This window comes from Oncorhynchus keta, chromosome 34 (genome assembly GCF_023373465.1).
Source record: "Oncorhynchus keta strain PuntledgeMale-10-30-2019 chromosome 34, Oket_V2, whole genome shotgun sequence".
NCBI lineage: Eukaryota > Metazoa > Chordata > Actinopteri > Salmoniformes > Salmonidae > Oncorhynchus > Oncorhynchus keta.
In genome coordinates, this window is record NC_068454.1 from 51215274 (window position 1) to 51235119 (window position 19846).

Here is a 19846-nt window from a genome sequence, read left to right on the forward strand (position 1 = left end):
GCAGTCAGAGCTGTCAGCCTGCATGGAGCAGTCAGAGCTGTTAGTCTGTATGAAGCAGCCAGAACTGTCAGTCTGCATGAAGCAGCCAGAGCTGTCAGTCTGCATGAAGCAGCCAGAGCTGTCAGTCTGTATGAGGCAGCTAGAGCTGTCAGTCTGCAAGAAGCAGCCAGAGCTGTCAGTCTGCAAAGAGCTGCCAGTCTGCAAGGAGTTGTCAGTCTGCAAAGAGCTGTCAGTCTGCAAGGAGCTGTCAGCCTGCATGGAGCAGCCAGAGCTGTCAGTCTGCAAGGAGCTGCCAGTCTGCATAGAGCAGCTAGATCCGCCAGTCAGCCATGCTCTTCTAGATCTGCCAGTCAACCAGATTCTTCCAGATCTACCAGTCAACCAGTCTCTTCCAGATCTGCCAGTCTGCATAGAGCAGCTAGATCTGCCAGTCAACCAGAATCTTCCAGATCTGCTAGTCAACCAGAATCTTCCAGATCCGCCAGCCAGCCAGGATCTACCGGAGCCTATTACCTGCCTGAGCTTCATCTCAGTACTGGGCTTCCTCTCAGTACTGGGCTTCCTCTCAGTACTGGGCTTTCTCTCAGTACTGGGCTTTCTCTCAGTACTGGGCTGCCCCTCAGTCCCGGGCTTGCCCCTCAGTTCCGAGCTGCCCCTCAGTCCCGAGCTGCCCCTCAGTCCCGAGCTGCCCCTCAGTCCCGAGCTGCCCCTCAGTCCCGAGCTGCCCCTCAGTCCCGAGCTGCCCCTCAGTCACGAGCTGCTCCTCAGTTCAGTGGGGTTCTGGGTGAGGACTATTAGGCCATGGTCGGCGGCGAGGGTGGATTATACCGGAACGCGAAGGGGAGGAACTATGACTTTAATGGAGTGGGGTCCACGTCCCGAGCCGGAAGCGCCACCATGGACAGACGCCCACCCGGACCCTCCCTATGGTTTTGAGGTGCGTCCGGGAGTCCGCACCTTAGGGGGGTTCTGTCACGCCTTGGTCTTAGTGTTTTGTGTTTTCGTTGATTGTTTGGCCAGGCCAGGCCAGGGTGGGATTGCGGCTGAGTAGGGGTGTGGTATGGGCTTGGCTGCCTGAGGCGGTTCTCAATCAGAATCAGGTGATTCTCGTTGTCTCTGATTGGGAACCGTATTTAGGTAGCCCGGGTTTCGCTTTGTATTTCGTGGGTGATTGTTCCTGTCTCTGTGTAGTGTTCACCAGATAGGCTGCATTAGGTTTCACGTTCCGTTTGTTGTTTTTGTATCTTTCAGTTATTTTCATGTATCGCTATTCTTTCATTAACCTCTTGCTCCTGCATTTGCATTTCCAGATGTCTAGATGGGAAGCCTGACACGCAGGCGTCCCATCTAGACATCTGGAAATGCAAATGCGCTACGCTAAATGCTAATAGTACTAGTTAAAACTCAAACGTTCATTAAAATACACATGCAGGGTATTGAATTAAAGCTACACTCGTTGTGAATCCAGGCAACAAGTCAGATTTTTAAAATGCTTTTCAGCGAAAGCATGAGAAGCTATTATCTGATAGCATGTAAAACCCCAAAAGACCCGCAGGGGACGTAAACAAAATAATTAGCATAGCCGTCGCTACACAAACCGCACAAATAAAACATTCATTACCTTTGACCATCTTCTTTGTTGGCACTCCTAGATGTCCCATAATCACTATTGGATCTTTTTTTTCGATTAAATCGGTCCATATATAGTCTAGATATCGATCTATGAAGACTGTGTGATAAACGGGAAAAAATAGCGTCTTATAACGTAACGTCATTTTTTAAAATGAAATAAGTCGACGATAAACTTTCACAAAACACTTCGAAATACTTTTGTAATGCAACTTTAAGTATTAGTACACGTTAATAAGCGACCAAATTGATCACGAGGCGATGTATATTCTTTAGCTGTCCGTCTGGAAATATGTCCGGGTAAATCTCAACCAAAATATCTGGTCGGAGACCTGAAGAAATGGCTTGTCTCTTCTTCGTTTGACCAAGAAACAAAGCCTAGGCAAATTACAAGACTGTTGACATCGTGTGGAAGCTGTAGGTATTGCAACCTCAGCCCCATTTATTGTGGTGCGCCTTTATCAATGGGTTGAAGTGGCGGATGGATATATATTTCCATTTTCAGTGATCAGATTTTCCTGCGCTTTTCGATGAAACGCACGTTCTGTTATAGTCACAGCCGTGATTTAACCAGTTTTATAAACGTCTGAGTGTTTTCAATCCACACATACTAATCATATGCATATACTATATTCCTGGAATGAGCAGCAGGGCGCTGAAATGTTGCGTGATTTTTAACAGAATGTTCTAAAAAGTAGGGGGTAGGAGTAACAGGTTAAAGACCACCACGCTGCATTTCGGTCCGACTCTCTTTCAACAAACGAAGAACGCCGTTACATTCTACCTGAGCCAGGTGTCTACTGCACACCGCTTTTGCTGATTTGTATGGTTAATCATTTAATTTCAGCATTAATTTCCATCATTCTATTATATATATATATTTTTTTTCCTGCACTAATCTGTTTTCATTTATATACTGTCACGTTTCTTTTGTCTTAGTATTCCTCTATAAACAAAACAACAGAGGGCGATCGGACGATTTCTGGGGGTCTGTTGACAACTTTTTTTTGTCAACAGTTAGCTATCAATTCTCAGCTGTTAGCAGCCAATGCCTAGCTGTTTCTTACTGGAGATAAAAACTTGTTGAATTATGTAACGTAACAAATCTAACATTTAACCTCAAACAATTCATGGTAATTCATGGTAACCTCGTAAATAATTAATTTAGTCACGTTTATTTGCTGAAATGTGTGTCGTTGCCAGGCTATTAAAAGGGATAGGCAGCTATTTGAGATGCTGCCTTTAATTGAAGTTGTACAGTTGTAAAAGTGTTTCAGTCTTCATCAAATGTTTGACATCAAATATATATGTTTAGTTTTTAAATAACTTGCATATCTTCATATTCATATCTTCAAATATTATTTGGTTTTCTGAAACATATCAAAATACTTAAATTGTTTTTCTGAGACCTGTAATTTGAATATCAAGGAAAATAGTTTACTTTTAGTTTATATTCGATAACCTTGAATATTTGAAAAGTTGGTATTTTCAAATAAACTACAAAATGCAACTATTTTCACCTTGGTTCTGATGTGGACACACGCACCTTTTTGTCAGCTCTTCCGCATTGTAACTCCTTTCTCTCTACACCATCTGTTGACTTTTCAAAGCTTGTGCCACTTAGTGATTGACTGTATTTTTCCACAAGAGTGCTGTTTTAAATCAGTCTAAATTGTCCTTTTTTCTGCTACAATGTGCTGGGCTTCTGAACCATCCAGCATCGTTACATCAACTGAATTCAGGTCAGACACAACTTCTGTCTGATCCCGACCAGTCCACCAGCAACAAAGTCATAATATCCAACAGTGCTTCAATTTAGTATTCTAGGTTGGGGTTGTGTTGTTTTGTCTTAACCTTTTCTGAGAAGTCACTGAAAACAAATTGTATTTCACAACGAAACAGAAGGTGTATTATTCCATTCCGGTGTGTGACTGACCTGGAACTCTTCTCGTAGCTGGGAGGAGTTGCTCTGAGAGTCCACCCTCAGCATGTCTTTGTAGGTGAGGGCAAACTCATTCACCAAAATGGCCGTCTCTCCACACAGACAAGCCTCCAGGATGGCATCATGGATAAATATGTACTGCTCCTTTAGATAGAGAGAAAGGGGGCAGGGAGCAGGGTATGGATAGAGAAAGAAGAGAGAGAGAGAGGGGAGAGAGAGAACAGAGAGAGTAAGAACATGAAGAACATAGGATAATATGACAAAGAAAGTGGGCGAGGAATGGTACAGAGGACGGGGGGGTGTTAGAGAGAAAGCCAGAGGGAGAGAGATAAGAAAGAGAGAACAGGGAGAGTTAGAACATAAAGAACATAGGACCGCATCACAACGAAAGAGTATGAGGTGTGGAAGGGTGGCGGTAGAGAAATATCATTATGTACTGTAGACCAGCCCATTCACCTCTGTCTGGATCATGTTAATGCGTCGTGAGCACAGGGTTTTGACACAGTTGTAGATGTCCACCACGCCCTCACACTCTGCCATGTCCAGCATGACGTCCAGCACGATGTAGCAGCCTGTGCGGCCCGCCCCCACACTGACACAGGGAGAACAGCATGTCACTCTCACTGAACTCTGACCCTTTAGAACAAGCCTTCACATACAATACTGTAATAACAGTGTACAGATAAGGGTCGAAAAGCAACTCTTGGCTCTCTTTTTCTTTGGGTGACATGAAAATAATAGAATCAGGGCTAGGGATAGATGCAATTCCCCTATACAAGGCTTCAACCACAGCAGGTAAAACTGGCTGATATAGCGTCCTACTCATAACGTAAAACTGATTAAAGTTTTAGGTAAAACTGATTAAAATTATGTCATTTCAACCAGTTTTGCCCACTGGGACGAAGCTTTAAAAACAAAGTAGTAACGGTTTCATGAGTATTGACAGCTAGCAGGAAGTGGTGTACTGCAGTGTGCGTTGATTGGAGGCTGGTACCTGCAGTGGACGACCACGGGTCCGGCATCAGGGGGAGTGGATGCTTTGACCCGCCGTATGAAGGCCAGTAGGCCTGTGGCGTGGTAGGGAACCCCATGCTCCGGCCAGGACGTGAAGTGGAACTGACGCACCTCGTGTTTAGCTGAGTAGCCCCTCTGGAAATACAACATCAGAATAATAAAAAGATTAGATGAGTTACAGAGCCTTCAGAAAATATCATAACCCTTGACATTTTGTTGTATTACAGCCTGAATTCAAAATGGATTAAACATGTTTTTTCCCTCACCCATCTACACACAATACCCCATAATGACAAAGTGAAAACCTGATTTTAGAAATGTTAGAAAATGTATTGAAAACCAAAAACAGATATCTAATTTACATAAGTATTCACACCCATGGGTGTATACTTTGTACATGGGTGAATACTTTGTAGAAGCAACTTTGGCAGATATTACAGCTATGAGTCTTTCTGGGTAAGTTTCTAAGAGCTTTGAACACTCGGATTGTGCAAAATGTTGCCCAATTATTCTTCTCAAAATTATTTAAGCGCTGTCAAATTTGTTGTTGATCATTGCTAGACAACCATTTCAGGTCTTGCTATAGATTTTCAAGTAGATTTATATCAAAACTGTAACTCTGCCACTCAGGAACTTTCACTATCTTGTTGGTTAGCAACTCCAGTATAGATTTGGCCTTGTGTTTTAGGTTTGTATTCCAAGGCATAGAAGGTATTGGAGTGGCCATCACAAAGCCCTGACCTCAATCCTACGGAAAATTTGTGGGCAGAACTGAAAAAGCATGTGCGAGCAAGGAGGCCTACAAACCTGACTCAGTTACACCAGCTCTGTCAGGAGGAGGGACAAAATTCAGCCAAGTTATTGTGGGAAGCTTGTGGCATTGCTACCCGAAACATTTGACCCAAGTTAAACAATTTAAAGGCAATGCTAGTAAATACTAATTGAGTGTATGTAAACTTCTGACCCACTGGGAATGTGATGAAAGAAATAAAAGCTGAAATAAATCATTCTCTATCATTCTCTATTATTCTGACACTTAAAATAAAGTGGTGATCCTAACTGACCCAAGACAGGGAATTTTTACTAGGATTAAATGTCAGGAATTGTGAAATATTGAGTTTGAATGTATTTGGCTAAGGTGTATGTAAACTTCCGACTTCAACTGTATGTAAACTTCCTGTACAGTACAAAAATAAAGGTGTATGCGTGTGTATAGTGAGTATGTTTGTGTTGCTTCACAGTCCCCGCTGTTCCATAAAGGTGTTTTTTAAATCTGTTTTACGACAGTCACTTGATGTGGAATAGAGTTCCATGTAGTCATGGCTCTATCTAGTACTGTGTGCCTCCCATTGTCTGTTCTGGACTTGGGGACTGTGAAGAGACCGCTTGTGGAATGGCTTGTAGGGTATGCATGGAATGTTCGAGCTGTACGCCAGTAGTTCAAACAGACAGTTTGGTGCATTCAACATGCAAGTATTACTGAAGTCAGTCTCTTTTTGTGGCAGCTGTCCACACACGACTGAACAGTAGTGCTGTTAAGAAGGTAGAGCTATGGGACAGACTTCATTATGGGACAGACTTCTACCCGTTTTAGCTACCCTTGTGTCAATATGTTTTGGATACGGCAGTTTACAATCCAAGGTTACTCCAAGCAGTTTAGTCACGTCCACTTGCTCAGTTTCCAAATGATTTATTACAAGGTTTAGTTGAAGTTTAGGGTTTAGTAAATTATTTGCTTTTAGTTATAGAAATATGTAGGACTAACTTATTCCTTTGCAACCCACTCTGAAAATAACTGGAGCTCTTTGTTAAGTGTTGCAGTCCTTTCAGTCGCTGTCGTAGCTGACATGTACAGTGTTGAGTCATCTACATACAGTGGGGCAAAAAAGTATTTAGTCAGCCACCAATTGTGCAAGTTCTCCCACTTAAAAAGATGAGAGAGGCCTGTAATTTTCATCATAGGTACACTTCAACTATGACAGACAAAATGATAAAAAAATCACATTGTAGGATTTTTAATGAAAATTATGGTGGAAAATAAGTATTTGATCACCTACAAACAAGCAAGATTTCTGGCTCTAACAGACCTGTAATTTCTTCTTTAAGAGGCTCCTCTGTCCTCCACTCGTTACCTGTCTTATTGGCACATGTTTGAACTTGTTATCAGTATAAAAGACACCTGTTCACAACCTCAAACAGTCACACTCCAAACTCCACTATGGCCAAGACCAAAGAGCTGTCAAAGGACACCAGAAACAAAATTGTAGACCTGCACCAGGCTGGGAAGACTGAATCTGCAATAGGTGCGCAGCTTGGTTTGAATAGATCAACTGTGGGAGCAATTATTAGGAAATGGAAGTCATACAAGACCACTGGTAATCACCCTCGATCTGGGGCTCCACGCAAGATCTCACCCCGTGGGGTCAAAATGATCACAAGAACGGTGAGCAAAAATCCCAGAACCACACGGGGGGACAAAGTGAATGACCTGCAGAGAGCTGGGACCAAAGTAACAAAGCCTACCATCAGTAACACACTACGTGCCAGATGTGTCCCCCTGCTTAAGCCAGTACATGTCCAGGCCCGTCTGAAGTTTGCTAGAGAGCATTTGGATGATCCAGAAGAAGATTGGGAGAATGTCATATGGTCAGATGAAACCAAAATCTAACTTTTTGGTAAACACTCAACTCGTCGTGTTTGGAGGACAAAGAATGCTGAGTTGCATCCAAAGAACACCATACCTACTGTGAAGCATGGGGGTGGAAACATTATGCTTTGGGGCTGTTTTTCTGCAAAGGGACCAGGACGACTGATCCATGTAAAGAAATAATGAATGGGGCCATTTATTGTGAGATTTTGAGTGAAAACCTCCTTCCATCAGCAAGGGCATTGAAGATGAAACGTGGCTGGGTCTTTCAGCATGACAATGATCCCAAACACACCACCCGGGCAACGAAGGAGTGGCTTTGTAAGAAGCATTTCAAGGTCCTGGAGTGGCCTAGCCAGTCTCCAGATCTCAACCCCATAGAAAATCTTTGGAGGGAGTTGAAAGTCCGTGTTGCCCAGCAACAGCCCCAAAACATCACTGCTCTAGAGGAGATCTGCATGGAGGAATGGGCCAAAATACCAGCAACAGTGTGTGAAAACCTTGTGAAGATTTAGGGTATATAGCGTATATAACTTTTTTTATAAACTTTTGTTCTTGACCAAATACTTATTTTCCACCATAATTTGCTAATTATTTTCTGGATTTTTTTTTCTCATTTTGTCTGTCGCAGTTGAGGTGTACCTATGATGAAAATTACAGGCCTCTCTCATCTTTTTAAGTGGGAGAACATGCACAATTGGTGGCTGACTAAATACTTTTTGCCCCATTGTACATAGACACACTGGCTTTACTCAAAGTCAGTGGCATGTTGCTAGTAAAGATTTTAAAAAGTAGGGGGCCTAGACAGCTGCCCTGGGGAATTCTTGATTCTTCCTGGATTATGTTGGAAAAGCTTCCATGAAAGAACACCCTCTGTGTTCTGTTAGACAGGTAACTCTTTATCCACAATATAGCAGGGGGTGTAAAGCCATATAACACATACGATTTTTCCAGCAGCAGACTATGACCAATCACGTAAAAAACGCACCGAAGTCTAACAAAACAGCACCCACAAGCATTTTATTATTCATTTCTCTCAGCCAATCAGTCATTTGTGTAAGTGCTGTGCTTGTTGAATGTCCTTCCCTATAAACTTGCTGAAAGTCTGGTAGTCTAGAGGTTAGAGCATTGGGCCAGTAATTGAAAGGTTGCTGGATCGAATCCCCGAGCTGACGAGCTAAAAATCTGTTGTTCTGCCCCTGAGCAAGGCTTTAATCCACTATTCCTTGGGTGCTGAAGAAGTGAATGTCGATTATGGCAGCCCCCCACACATTTCTGATTCAGAGGGGTTGGGTTAAATATGGAGGACACATTTCAGTTGAATGCATATTCAGTTCCGCTTGTCAATTTATTTACAGTAAAATAGCATTGTACCTGGTCAAACAATTTTTTCCAAAAGTTTACTCAGGGTTGGTAACAGGCTGATTGGTCAGCCACTTGAGCCAGTAAAAGGGGACTTTGCTAGTCTTTGGTAGCGGAATTACTTTTGCTTCCCTGCAGGCTTGGATGCACACACTTTCTATTAGGCTTAAATTGAAAATTTGGCAAATATGAGTGCCAATGTTGTCCGCTATAATCCTCATATATTTTCCATTCGAGTTGTCAGACCCCGGTGGCTTGGAATTGTCGATCGAAAACAATAATTATTTCACCTCTTCCACACTCACTTTAAAGGAATTTAAAATTACAATGCTTGTCTTTCATCATTTGGTCAGATATACTTGGATGTATAGTGTCAGTAATATCATTCTGTTTTGTGATGAACGGCGGGGTTTGCTTTTTTCCCCAAAAATTCATTTTAATGTGCGCCAAAGCTTTTTTACTATCAATATTCATTTTATTTATCTATGTTTCATAGTGTAATTTATATTCTATTTAGTCACATGATTTCTTAAATTTGCAACACGTTTGCCAATCGGTGGTGCAGCCAAATCTATTTGCCATTCCTTTTGCCTCATCCCTCTCAACCTTCTATTCCTCATCAATCCATGGGGATTTAACAGTCATTTTCTTAATGGGTGCATGCTTATTAGCAACTGGAATAAGCAATTTCATAAACGAGTCAAGTGCAGTGTCTGTTTGCTCCTCATTACACACCACAAACCAACAAATATTCTTCACATCAACAACATAGGAATCACTTCAAAACGTATTGTATGATCTCTTATACACGATATTAGGCCCAGCATGTGGAACTTTGGTTTCCTAGATATGGCTACTATATTGTGATCACTACATCCAATGGATTTGGATACCGCTTTAAACCACATTTCTGCAGAATTAGTAAAGATGTGATCAATGTTGATGATTTAATTCCTGTGCTGTTTGTATAACTACCCTGGTCGGTTGACTGATACCTGTGAACCAGGTTAAAGGCACTGGTTACAGTTTGAAGCTTTTTCTTGAGTGGGCAGCTTGATGAAAGCCAGTCAATATTGAAATCGCCCAGAAAATATACCTCTCTATCACATTCGTTATCAAATATTTCACAGATGTTATACAAATACTGACTGTTAGCACTTAGTGGTCTATAGCAGCTTCACACAAGAATGGGCTTTAGGTGAGGCAGATTAGCCTGTAGCAATATTACTTAATCAGTATTTAACATGAGATCCTCTCGAAGCTTTACAGGAATTTGGTTCTGAATAAAAACACTACTGGCATTTCTGTAAATGTTATAACCCTGTATTGCTCCCACTGTATCAAAGCTATTATCCAAGTATATCAGAGATAGAATATGTCATTCGTTACTAGCAAATTATTGATATCATGAACCTAGTTTCTTAATCTACATATGTTTACGTGGACTAATTGTTTACTTGTTTTCAATGCTTTACTGGGAAGCTTAGCAGCAGTAGATGTGCACATGTTCTTTATGTTAGCGCAGGGTAAGCGCCACACAGTGAACGTCCTACTAGGGCACATCATCTCAGTGCTAACAATATAAAACATGATTACTGCATACAATAGCTGTAGGATCAGCAGAGGCATTCAGGGCAGTAAGAGGGAAATAAATTAGGTTATTCCAACGCCCCTGGTATAATTGTAAATTTTCTGAAACCTTATGACAACTCAGCATCACAATGGTAGAGATTAACTGAGCTGGGCATGGGTCATTGATAAGTCAGTCTCAACACAGCCTTATAATGTTGTGAAAGGATTCAGGAACCCAAACGATTTGGGTGGATCTCATCCTCTATGTAAAACGTGTTTTGTTTCCAAAAGGTATCGAAATTGTCAACAAATGTTACATTGAGCTGCAATAATCACATAGCCAGTTGTGAAGAGATACTATCCAACTGAAATTGTCCTGCTGAAAGGTGAATTCATCTCCCAATGTCTGGTGGAAAACAGACAATAAGGTTTTCCTTTAGGATTTTGCCTGTGCTTAGCGCCATTCCACTTATTTTTTATCCTGAGAAACTCCCCAGTCCTTAACAATTACAGGCATACCCATAAAGACATGCCCGGGCACTTGCAGGTGCCTTGGTGGAAGAGTCGGGTAACATCTCACAGCATGAACTGGCAAATCTGGTGCAGTCCATCAGGAGGGGATGCACTGCAGTACTTAATGCAGCTGGTGGCCACACCAGATGCTGACTGTTACTTTTGACCCCCCTTTGTTCAGGGACACATTATTCCATTTCTGTTTGTCACATATCTGTGGAACTTGTTCAGTTTATGTCTCAGTTGTTGAATCTTGTTATGTTCATACAAATATTTCCACGTTAAGTTTTCTGAAAATAAACGCAGTTGACAGTGAGAGTTTCCTTTTTGCTGAGATTATTATGTGACTTGTTAAAAGTCCAGCATAGATCCAGCAACAAATTGACACTATTGTTGAGTACAGCTACAGCATGGATTACATGGTCCTGTGGGACTGGAATCCCCATGTGTGTTTAACTCTCCACCATGGATGTATCATTAACTCCAGCTGCAATCTGACAGCCAGATCTAGGCTTTACTCTGTTACTCTGTGCTTGAGGAGGCTCGTGCTCAATGGGGAACTAGGCGGCAGATGCATCACTGTAATTTCCTCCTCTGAGCCGAGTTGACAAAGTAAAGAAAATATTTGGAGAGAGAGAGAGGGAGAGAGAGACCCCCCCAAAAATGTACTCAGAAGACGAGGCTCATTGAAAACAAACTGTCAACTTCTCCTAAAATCTCTGCTTGATAAGTGGCGTACAGTAGTGCTCCCACGGAGAGTGGCGGCAACAGTGAAACAATAATGCTGTGTTTGTGCCACTGTCAATCCGCAGAGTTGCTCTGAGCTGCTCCATGGATAAACCCTGGTGTTGATTGACAGGATGGTCCACTGAGAGCAACGAACACTTCAAGTGCAGGCGCTGTCATTGTAGAAGCAGCAGTGCCTCAGCGGTGTGGGAGAGAGGGGGGTTTAAGTAGCTTGAGTTATTAAATCCTCTCACTGCAGGCATATTTAATCAGTGGGCCTTCAATGATCATCGTCTCTGAGTCACATCGGTCTGTACATCAGGAGCTGTTGTTTATTCTAATCTCTCTACATCGTATTTATGCATCATCAGGAAGTAAGACACTGTCTACTCAATTCAGCGTATGCCAACTGCTGCTGTCTCTGCAATGTTTATGAGTATTGGGAAGGAGACTGGTACAGGGGCCAACTCCGTAACAAAGGAGAGAAAAGAACCATAGAGCCAGAGTATTATTTCTTACTATCACCTCTCTCTAGTCAGAGACAGGCTGCTATTTGTCAGCTAAGTGCCTTTATCACAGAGTCAAATAGGGCTAAGGGAGCCATGTTCTCTGGGTAGGATGCATTCACAACAGAAGCACCTCATAATTGAGACAGATTGAATGCCGGTTCTGTTCAGTTGGACTGATAAACACCACAGACTCTTTAATCGACAACTGCCTGGAAACGCTGGCTGAAGAAACAATGCCATCATGGTATGTCTAAGCAGTGAAGCCACAAGAAACCAAAAATAAGGAAAGAATGAGGGAAAGATGCTTAGTAGTAGCTGGGATTTGTCCTGTATAAGTAAAAGCCATGTGATATTGGTCTTAGACGTAGACTGACTCAATGTCAAAACATGTGCAGGCACAGAATGGTTGGACTTACCCTCTCCATGGCAAAAGTACGAACGGTGTACTCTGAAAGTGTTTCCGTCTTCAGCAGTGTAATCTTGATGTCTCCATACATCTCACTGTCATCAGGCCAGTATTTACAGCATTTCACCTGATCAACAGGGACAAATAACATTTGATCAAATGTGCATACAATGATAGTCACAGAAATGTGTTTGACCAACCAGTGTTCCTTGTTGGTAAATTATGCTACCTACTGCTCAGCATTAAATACATTTAAGCAAAGAAGACACAGAACAATTCTACTATAGCTCCAACAAAATCAACCAGTTCTTCCATAGATAGAGGTGGTAACTATAGTAGTCTTTAATGATGGGGAACATAATATCTAGAACTGGGCCACCACTAATGTTTTCCATTAAGGCACAAAGGATTTAGTCATTTTTAATTTAGGTTAGATGTTATTTTGATTCAGCTGACAAACAATCCAGCACTAGGAGGGAACAGCAAATTTGATGTACTGATATTGATAGAAACATTTTGTCATCTTAACAACTATGTCTATGTTTATGATTTCAGAAAAAAAAATGGGACTCTTACTATAGTATTTATAATCTGCTGGCTCTAACAATGATGTCTGTCTGAGCAAATAGTAAGGGACCTGAACACAGTAGAGAAAATTGAATTGTGTCCCCTTTTGCACTTATAAAATAAAATATATAATATATAAAATATATAATATATATATATAAAATATATAATATATAGTTTTATATCTTTATGTTTGAAGCCTGAAATGTGGCAAAAGGTCGCAAAGTTCAAGGGGGCCGAATACTTTCGCAAGGCACAGTATATATATATATATATATACATAAGAAGTCTATGACTGGATGGATGGATTGCCGGCTAGATGGAAGCAATGGTGCTGGGGATAGGTGTGTATGAGGAGAGAGGTGTGAGTGTGAGACTCACCCTGCCTACCTCTACCAGTTTAGTGATCATGACGATGCTGAAGCAGTTCTCCTGCCACACCATCCTCCAGAAGTCATACACTGTCTCCTGTTTGGGCCCTATGGGACAGAAAGGTAAAACCACCACATCAACCATCTCAGTCAAAAACAGTTTGCTGTAAATACAAATTATCAATATGACTAGGGCCTGGATTGTTTCCTGACCACGTGACCCGATACTACTGTACTAAGTCACTTTTCTTGGACACAGGATCAAGGTACATGCAGCTAGGTTATAAGTAGGGCCAAAGAGTTTTTCCTGGTCAGGTCACATGCCCTACTATAATTAACGTTGTGCTGTACAGTGCTTCATGGTAGTGTTTATTGGTCTGTGCCAGCGAACAGTGGCTCAGTATGAGAAGTGACAGGTGAAACAGATCATGAGTCTCTCTCTCTCTCTACTAGGAGAGGGTTTAACTGATGCTAGGGTGTGTATCTACAACATCCAAATATGCACGCACCCAAAAAGGAAACTGATGTATACACGAGCATGATGTGTCACTGTTGCTAGATCCTACGTGGAAGTTCATTGGGTAGGTTGGTCAACCTCGAATTATCACACAAAAACACACACAAGCACCCAACTCCAGACATGGCGGGATACTCACCCTGAGTTGCTATGAAGTGGTTGGATCGATGGTAGCCCTGAAAAAGAGAACAGGGATGACATGCTGAGTAAGCTATCTGTGCCTCAGACAGCGCTTTCTCGCTTTCTCCCCTTCTCCTCCCTCCTTCTCCTCTCTCCCTCCCTCTCTTCTAGCACGGATCACCCTTCCTTCTCACTACTGTCCAATTCCCTCAGTAACATCATGTTTCCTGTCATTCCAACACAACACTCACAAAAATTCCAGAGAGAATATGGTGTGCCGTCAGACACCCAAGTATGCCCACAGTTTGGTGTGCATGCTCAATAACCCTTCTTAAAAGCACAACTAATTATGACGCCCGAGAAAAAGAGTTCCATCGCATGTCAGGCTTTACCTAAAAGCTGTCATCAACTTCTAAAAGCATGTGCAAATCCCCCCACACAGACGTCACAACAAACATGGTTACGATATAACAGAATGAGACAACACAAAACTTTGTTTGGCATTGAGAGAGATGAGAGAGAGACTGTAGTCCCAGAGTGATTCAGAACATCCACTTTGCCCATCGAAATTATGCTTTTCAGGATACTACGATACGTTTAAGTCCCAAAAAAATAGCAATTGGATTTCATTATTCAACACAATGCACAAAATAATAATTGGTTTACGGCTCCAAAATACAGATTTTTTTTCACGTTTTAGCACATTTTGCACAATTATAAACATTTTTGCAATGGGATGTAGAGGAAATTGTACAGTTTTAAAGCAAATTTACTGTAATTCAACACATTGAGCCATTGGGCGGAGAGAAAAAAATGAACCGTTTTTCAGATAATTTCCTGCAATTCTACACATGTTGCAATAGGATGGTGAGAAATGTTAGCAGTGAGACTGACTAACAAAATCAATGCAGAAAGGTAATTCAACCATGATAACAAGTTTAGATAGCTGGCTGCTAAACTAACTTAACGATCTACAACATTTTAGCTGACATGGGCTAATTGACTTACTATCAGTGACTGAGATAACTGCTGATGCACAACCTAATTTTGAAAATGCACTTTGTGTATTCTACTTTTCTAACTCGCAACAGTAAGTTGAGACTAGCTTTTGTGTGTGTGTGTGTGTGTGTGTGTATGGGGAGGGGTATCTAGATACAGTGGAGATGCAGTGTTCAACCAAAAGAGGAAAAAGCAACGTTGAAAAAAAGGGATTCACAAAATATACGTGACTCGCTTCAGGAACCTAGGTGTTTGTAGTGCATCACTACTTCACTTTTTTTAAATTAAAAAAACAAATCTAACACTGCTTTTTTGAACGATATCAAAGTGTTGATCTCCACTTTCTGGAGGACCGAGTTTTGAAATCAGTGGAATGCCCGGGGGAATTAGAGTATGATAGCTAAGGAGATGGAGAACATTCTGGCCTTTGACTGCAAATAAGCAAAGGGAGTCGAAAAGAGAACACACAGAAAGCTGTTTAAAACACCTGTCTCCGTATTACATCTTCAAACTAAGGGCAACCATGGCATCCGTGACAGAGAGGAAGAAGCACCCATTCCATGTATAGCATCCATCCATTTAAGATAGTCTAGCTAGCTTCATTTTCAGATATTACGTGTTTCTAATTTTGTTAGAAAGTTTTCATTTTTTCATTTCAAGTTAAAGCGTACTGTTAGCTAGCAAGCTAACATAAGCTGGCTGGCTTGCTAGCAAACGCTACGTTTATGATCTGTGTAGTAATATTATTCGTATCTCAGAGCCATTTGCTTTGATAGTTATAGCCTAATGTTAACAAGCTAACATTGAACCTGGTTGGTTAGCTACCTGCAGATTCATACAGGGTAATGTTATGAGTTGGGATTATGGTTCATTGTTTAGCTAGCTATCTACATGTCTAAACAAAAGACTACTACACAAGTAACCATTTCAATAGAACGTTCATGATGTCACTGCGAAAATCGTCGATACTTGTAGCTGGTAAATTCGCTCCGGCTATCTGCTCCGATTTCAGAGCTCCCTTTTTTCGCAAAAAAACGTAATTCAATTGTTGCCAGCAGCACAGTTAAAGTCACCAACGCTCTGGATAACAAAAAACAGTCTAACCAGCTCTGCTAGGGCGAGTAAAATGGTCTGAGTGAGCTGTTCTCTGTCTGGAAGTAGCTAGCAAGCTAGCCAATGTTAGCCAGTTAGCTTGTGAGCTTGTCAAAACACTCGGATCAACCCTACTCCTCGGGCAGAGCGTCCAGTGAGCTCTCTGAAAGCTCAGAGAGCAAAACGCTCTGAATTTACGAATTGACAATCTGACAACACTGAGTTTACGAACGCCCAGGGTGCACTCTGGCACTCCAGATTGAATTTATGAATACACCCGTAGTATAAACCAAGCTTTAGTCTTGAAATCTTTGGATGTTTAGTAAATGGCCTCACATGTGAATCCTTAAAGAGAAGGGTGGTGCTAAGTTTTAAGAGGGTGAGAATGATGTTGAATGGGTGTAGACAAAGAAGAGCTCTCCAGTAGGTTTACCAAAATGGCTGGCCGCGACCGGGAGGTCCGTGGGATGACGCACAATTGGCCTAGCGTCGTCCAGGTTAGGGAGGGTTTGGCCGGTAGGGATACCCTTGTCTCATCACACACCAGAGACTCCTGTGGTGGGCAGGGCACAGAGCATGCTAACCAAGGTCGCCAGGTGCACAGTGTTTCCTCCGACACATTGGTGCGGCTGGCTTCCAGGTTGGATGCGCGCTGTGTTAAGAAGCAGTGCGGCTTGGTTGGGTTGTGTTTCGGAGGACGACCCTCAACCTTAGTCTCCCCCGAGCCCGTACGGGAGTTGTAGCGATGAGACAAGATAGTAACTACTAACAATTGGATACCATGAAATTGGGGAGAAAAAGGGGGTAAAAAAATAATTTAAAAAAACACTAATTCAAATTTTTGCTACTTAACCTCGAATCGAGACGGTCGGTCACATTTATATTCATAGCCACAATGATTGCTCAGATGAAGTTGTACAACTTGAGTGCAGTGAGTCAACAGGAGACCATTTATATCAAACAATGCATTATGGGTGACGATGCCGTGAAGAGGCAGAGGGACCACATCACTGTACAGTAGGCTATAAGAAGTAGTTTGTCAACAGAACATAACTCATTGTTACTTCCCCCTAGAAAGACCTGGCATCTGTTGTGTCACCCTCAAAAAAAAGTGCAGAAATGCAGGTATACGCATTGAAACGCAAAAGGGACAAGTGTGTAATGGAGATGAATGACTGTCACAGTGAATGGGTGCAGTGAGCCCAACTACCCACGATTCGCTGGGGCCCTGGGCAGCACAATCAGCATGTCCATGGCATTCACGCACCTCAACCAGTCATAGTGGCAACCGTAACCTCCTGATTTTTGACCTCATGTAAGCACAAGAAATATAATGACACAGGGACACTTGTCACATGCTGGAGATGACAGGGCATGCCAGTGGGTATGGTGACGATGACACAGGTCACAAATACAATGGGCCACAAGGCAGTCTCGTCTTCAGCAGATATGGGAGCTCCTTCAAATGTGCATTCCTCTTTACTTAGTGGTTGTCTTTTATTGAGATATGGTAGAGAAAAGAAAGAGACAAACATCTAAGATTCAATGGCAGATAAAAGGAAAAGAGATGGCAACCCTCAGGGTTTCTTCACTCTGCTGCAATCTGAACATTGTGACACCTTGGAGCAGCTTGCTTTGTGCCAACTCTGAATCCAGGCTCCCAAACACTAGACTGAAGAGTTTTAATTTTGAAGGAGGGATGTACTGCATGGGAAAGAGGGAAAAGAAAGGGATGGCAGACAGAAGAAAGAGCAGTGAAGTACTTACTTCCCTGTTAATCCGAATCTACAGGGTCCAAAGTCGAGTAGTTGGGGAAGGTAGTAGAAAAAGAAGAGAGAAGAGATAGAAGCTAGTTAATGAAAGAAGATTGAGAAATCTAAGGAGTTAAAGGTTGCAGTCAGGAGGAGAACCTGTATAGAGAGGTGTGCTTGTTTACATACAGTATGTGTGTGTGAGACTGAGTGTGTGTTTTGTGTGTGCACGTACATATGTTCATGCTGCCATGTGTGTGGCTTCCTTTGGACTGTCTCCCTATTTAACAAATTAGAGGCTGTCATATAGCATTCACTTGCTGAGTGTGGTGATGGAAAATACTGCACTGTATGTACCAGAACACATGACAAACACAGGCAGCTGCCAAGCATGCATATAGCACACACACACACACACACACACACACACACACACACACACACACACACACACACACACACACACACACACACACACACACACACACACACACACACACACACACACACACACACACAGCCAAGCGATGGGTAACAAAGTGATCAAATCAAATGCTAAAGAGAAAAACAATCTGAGAGCTCACTTCTTCAACCTCTGCTTTAACAAACAGAAAACACATTTCAGAGAGAGGCTAAACTTTTCCATGTAACCTCTGGTGAAATAGTAATGGGCTCTCCACAAGTACTCCCCTGTGGCAACGTATTCATCATTCAGGGCCAGGGCTAGCCTTGTCAGGGGCCAACTTGGCACTACAGCAGGCAGCACCCAAGCATTGAGTTGCATGTCTCTAATGATGCTTGGTCTCCCTATGCCCTGACACTAATTAGCACCCTCACAATGGCAGGAGTCAAAATAGGACAGCATTCTCAAGTGCCCTCTCTATGCTAATGAAGTCCCCTAAAAGCATTTCTCCTGCACAAGTCCACTCGCCCTCTATCTCTCCCGGCTAAACGATGTAAAAAGGAGTGCTTTCACCTTTCCGACGAGGCGTTTTAGACAAGTTTGTCTCTTATGATGGAATAATGTACATTCATGAGTGTACAGTCCAACAAATGGATGATGCATGTTGCTCTACGGGTGACACATTCTAGTTGATGCAGATGGAAACAAGAAGTACAGTGAAGTGAAGGTGAGCAGCCAAAGAGATCATGTCACAGAGCTGCTCCCCATCCATCTAGGGATTAAACAACATCAATCCAGTCTATTCAATTCAGAGTGATTGGGGGATTTTACAAAGGGCTTTACCTCCAGGACTTGGTATTATAAAATTAATTTATTGTCTGTTAATAGCATTGGATAAGGGGTTGTAGAGGTAGTCACCAAACAGACATGACATCTGGCTACAATGCCAAGAGGTGGAGCCTGGTGTTTCCAGGAACAGGAATAACCTCTCAGAGGTAAATCTGGGGTACCAGATTGCTTAGGGCAACACAAAATACTGTGAAATGGACGGTGGTTATTCAGAAAGGGATAAGTAATGACTTGATGAGTTTCCCAGTATAACACTGTGATTGGAAAGGATTCTGAGCAGAAAGGAAGGTGAGACTTACGTCTATGTAGTTGGCGTTGATGTAGTCAGAGTTGGGGTCTCCCAGGAGTGGGTGGAGCTTGACTCTGTGGCGGTCGTCTGGAATGGACACAATGGGAGAATCACATCTCAGCCATGTTTCCAATTACATTACAGTACGTCCACACAGCTCAATTAAAATAACACATCCATATATATTTTTTTACATTTTATAAAAATACCTATACATAAAATAACACATTTATTGGAGTAACTTGACAAGGAATGCCTACACGCATTTCAAAATGACTTTCAAGCTAAGAAATAAAAGGCGTACAGCCATGTACACCCAGCTCCCGAGTGGCCCAGCGGTCTAACGCACTGCATCTCAGTGCAAGAGACGTCATTACAGTCCCTGGTTCGAATCCAGGCTGTATCACATCCGGCCGTAATTGGGAGACCCATAGAGCGGCGCACAATCGGCCCAGCGTCATCCGGGTTTGGCCAGGGTAGGCCGTCATTGTAAATAAGAATTTGTTCTTAATAAATAAAAGGTTAAATAATGTTTTTAAAAATATAGACTGATAGACTTGTGGTGTTA

The 19846-nt window shown here is 42.3% G+C and overlaps 1 protein-coding gene across 9 annotated transcripts in view; it reads right to left on the reverse strand.

Moving 5' to 3' along the window:
• Positions 1-19846, reverse strand: part of ptprub (protein tyrosine phosphatase receptor type Ub) — a 342049-nt gene that overhangs the window by 32727 nt on the left and 289476 nt on the right. For 5 of the 9 annotated variants that reach the window (XM_052494003.1, XM_052494009.1, XM_052494005.1 and 2 more), the window contains 8 exons: positions 19289-19365; positions 17754-17771; positions 13915-13951; positions 13269-13366; positions 12331-12447; positions 4566-4720; positions 4028-4163; positions 3566-3715 (listed from right to left, as the gene is read on the reverse strand). In XM_052494003.1, coding sequence (XP_052349963.1) covers positions 3566-3715; positions 4028-4163; positions 4566-4720; positions 12331-12447; positions 13269-13366; positions 13915-13951; positions 17754-17771; positions 19289-19365 — 788 coding nt within the window. The remainder of the gene's footprint in view (positions 1-3565; positions 3716-4027; positions 4164-4565; positions 4721-12330; positions 12448-13268; positions 13367-13914; positions 13952-17753; positions 17772-19288; positions 19366-19846) is intronic. The other 4 variants (XM_052494008.1, XM_052494010.1, XM_052494007.1 and 1 more) reach the window with 1 other exon arrangement.